General features: G+C 42.7%; 1 protein-coding gene across 1 annotated transcript in view; it reads left to right on the forward strand.

Moving 5' to 3' along the window:
* Positions 1–1,395: 1,395 nt before the first annotated feature.
* LOC109377943 (olfactory receptor 7A17-like) overlaps positions 1,396–2,234 on the forward strand; it is a 69,353-nt gene continuing 68,514 nt past the window's right edge. The window contains exon 1 of the mRNA XM_019634422.1: positions 1,396–2,232. Within this exon, the coding sequence (XP_019489967.1) occupies positions 1,396–2,232 (837 nt within the window). The remainder of the gene's footprint in view (positions 2,233–2,234) is intronic.

The raw sequence follows: 2,234 nt of genomic DNA on the forward strand, positions 1-2,234 counted from the left end.
TTGTGATGGTCTTAGGCGACCCCTGTGAAAGGGTCGTTCAAGAACCGCTGCTTTAGTTCCATCTGGATGAACCTGATCATCTTCTTAAAGTCAGCCCATTAGAAAGCCTGTCCCATTTCTACCCTAATCCTTTCTTGTTATAAAAATATCCAACACAAAGGCAGTGGGATAGAGTGTGGACATATTTTGGAGGTCCTTATTTTGCTCACTACGAAGTCTGTTAAAAGTGTAGATTTCCGTGTCACTCAGGGTCCATTATATAAAAGAAATAAACACAGAATTTACTACAGTTTCTGGAATGAGTGAATACACTATTGCTTTAATAATGCATGCAAAGAAATGTTTGGCTCAGAAGACCTAAAAGTCCCTATACCTGAGTCTAACACAGGACCTCATCCTTGCCATTCAGAGCGTGGTCCACAGACCAGGACCTGCAGGATCAACACCCTGTTGTTAGAAATGCAGCCTCTCTGAGGCCCCATGACCTGGTGATTCAGATTCTGCATTTCTGTTGTGATCCTTGTTGATTCATAAGCACACTCAAGTTGACGGGCCAGTCTTGACTAGGTTTGCTCACCTTCTCCCTGTTGACCTTGGGGGCTGAATAATAATTGGGTGGGGTGCTGTCCTGTGAATTGTGGGGGTTTAGCAGTATTCCTTCAGGCAATGCCAGATGCCCCAGGCACAAAAGCATTTCTGGGTGAGAAACTCTGCTGAGTGCAACATGAAAAAACATTATAAAAAAGGCCCATCAGATACTCTGATATTCATTTGACAGATTACGAAACCACTCCTGCTCCACCCCAGGGCCTTTGCACTGGCCATTCCTTCTTCCAGGTACATACTTGCCAACATTACCTTGCCTGTCCCTCCCTTTCTTCACTGAGGTCTCTGTTCAAATATTAACTTGTTTATAGGTCTTGACTAAATGTCCTTTGAAAAAGAAACACACTAGTCACTAAGTTTTTTAAATTTGCTTTCCTTTTCTTCATATGATCTGTCAGCATCTGAAATGTAATATATTTTTATTATTAGGTTGCATATTTTTTTCTCCATCATTGACTTGTATGAACTTCTGTTTTTCAGTACTCGAATACTCACACATTAGACAGTACCTAAAACATGCTAAGCAGTCACTTTATATTCCTGAAATACACGAAGAATTTCTCATGAAAACTGTAGAATACATGACACCTTTGGAAAGAAGCAAATTGGGATCAAAATTCCTAATGTGAAATGGCACAGAAACCCGTAGAAGGATCAGATCCATACTAAATTATTGAAATTAATCATTTGGCTACAAAATATAAAGGTAGCACTAGAGCTATCGGAGTAATGTCACTTGTATGAAAATTACTCATGTTATTTTTCTGTCTTGGAAGTCACCTCTTCTTTATGGAACCAGTGAATATTACAAGAGTTTCACAATTTCTTCTGCTGGGACTTGCAGAAGAGCCAGAACTGCAGCCCCTCATCTATGGGCTTTTCCTCTCCATGTACCTGATCACTGTGTTGGGAAACCTGCTCATCATACTGGCTGTCAGCTCAGACCCCCACCTCCACACGCCCATGTACTTCTTCCTCTCCAACCTGTCCTTTGTGGACATCTGTTTCACCTCCAACACCATCCCCAAGATGCTGGTGAACATCCAGACCCAGAGCAAAGTTATAACCTATGAAGGCTGCATCACACAGATGTATTTTTTCACACTCTTTGCAGAATTGGACGTCTATCTCCTGACCGTGATGGCCTATGACCGCTTTGTGGCCATCTGTCACCCCCTGCACTACATGGTCATCATGCACCCCCGGCTCTGTGGACTGCTGGTTCTGTTGTCCTGGATCATGTGTGTCCTGATTTCCCTGTTACATAGCTTAATGGTGCTTAGGCTGTCCTTCTGTACAGACTTGGAAATCCCCCACTTTTTCTGTGAACTGAATCAGATGATCCAACTTGCCTGTTCTGACACCTTTCTTAGTAACATAATGATGTATTTTGTAGCTGTGCTGATTGCTGGTGGATCCCTGGTTGGTATCCTTTACTCTTATTCCAAGATAATGTCCTCCATAAGTGCAATGTCATCATCTCAGGGGAAGTATAAAGCATTTTCTACCTGTGCGTCTCACCTCTCAGTTGTCTCCTTATTTTATCTGACAAGCCTAGGAGTGTACCTCAGCTCTGCTGTGACCCACAGCTCACAGTCAAGTGCAACAGCCTCAGTGATGTACACTGT

The sequence above is a fragment of the Hipposideros armiger genome, unplaced genomic scaffold (genome assembly GCF_001890085.2).
Source record: "Hipposideros armiger isolate ML-2016 unplaced genomic scaffold, ASM189008v1 scaffold_1652, whole genome shotgun sequence".
NCBI lineage: Eukaryota > Metazoa > Chordata > Mammalia > Chiroptera > Hipposideridae > Hipposideros > Hipposideros armiger.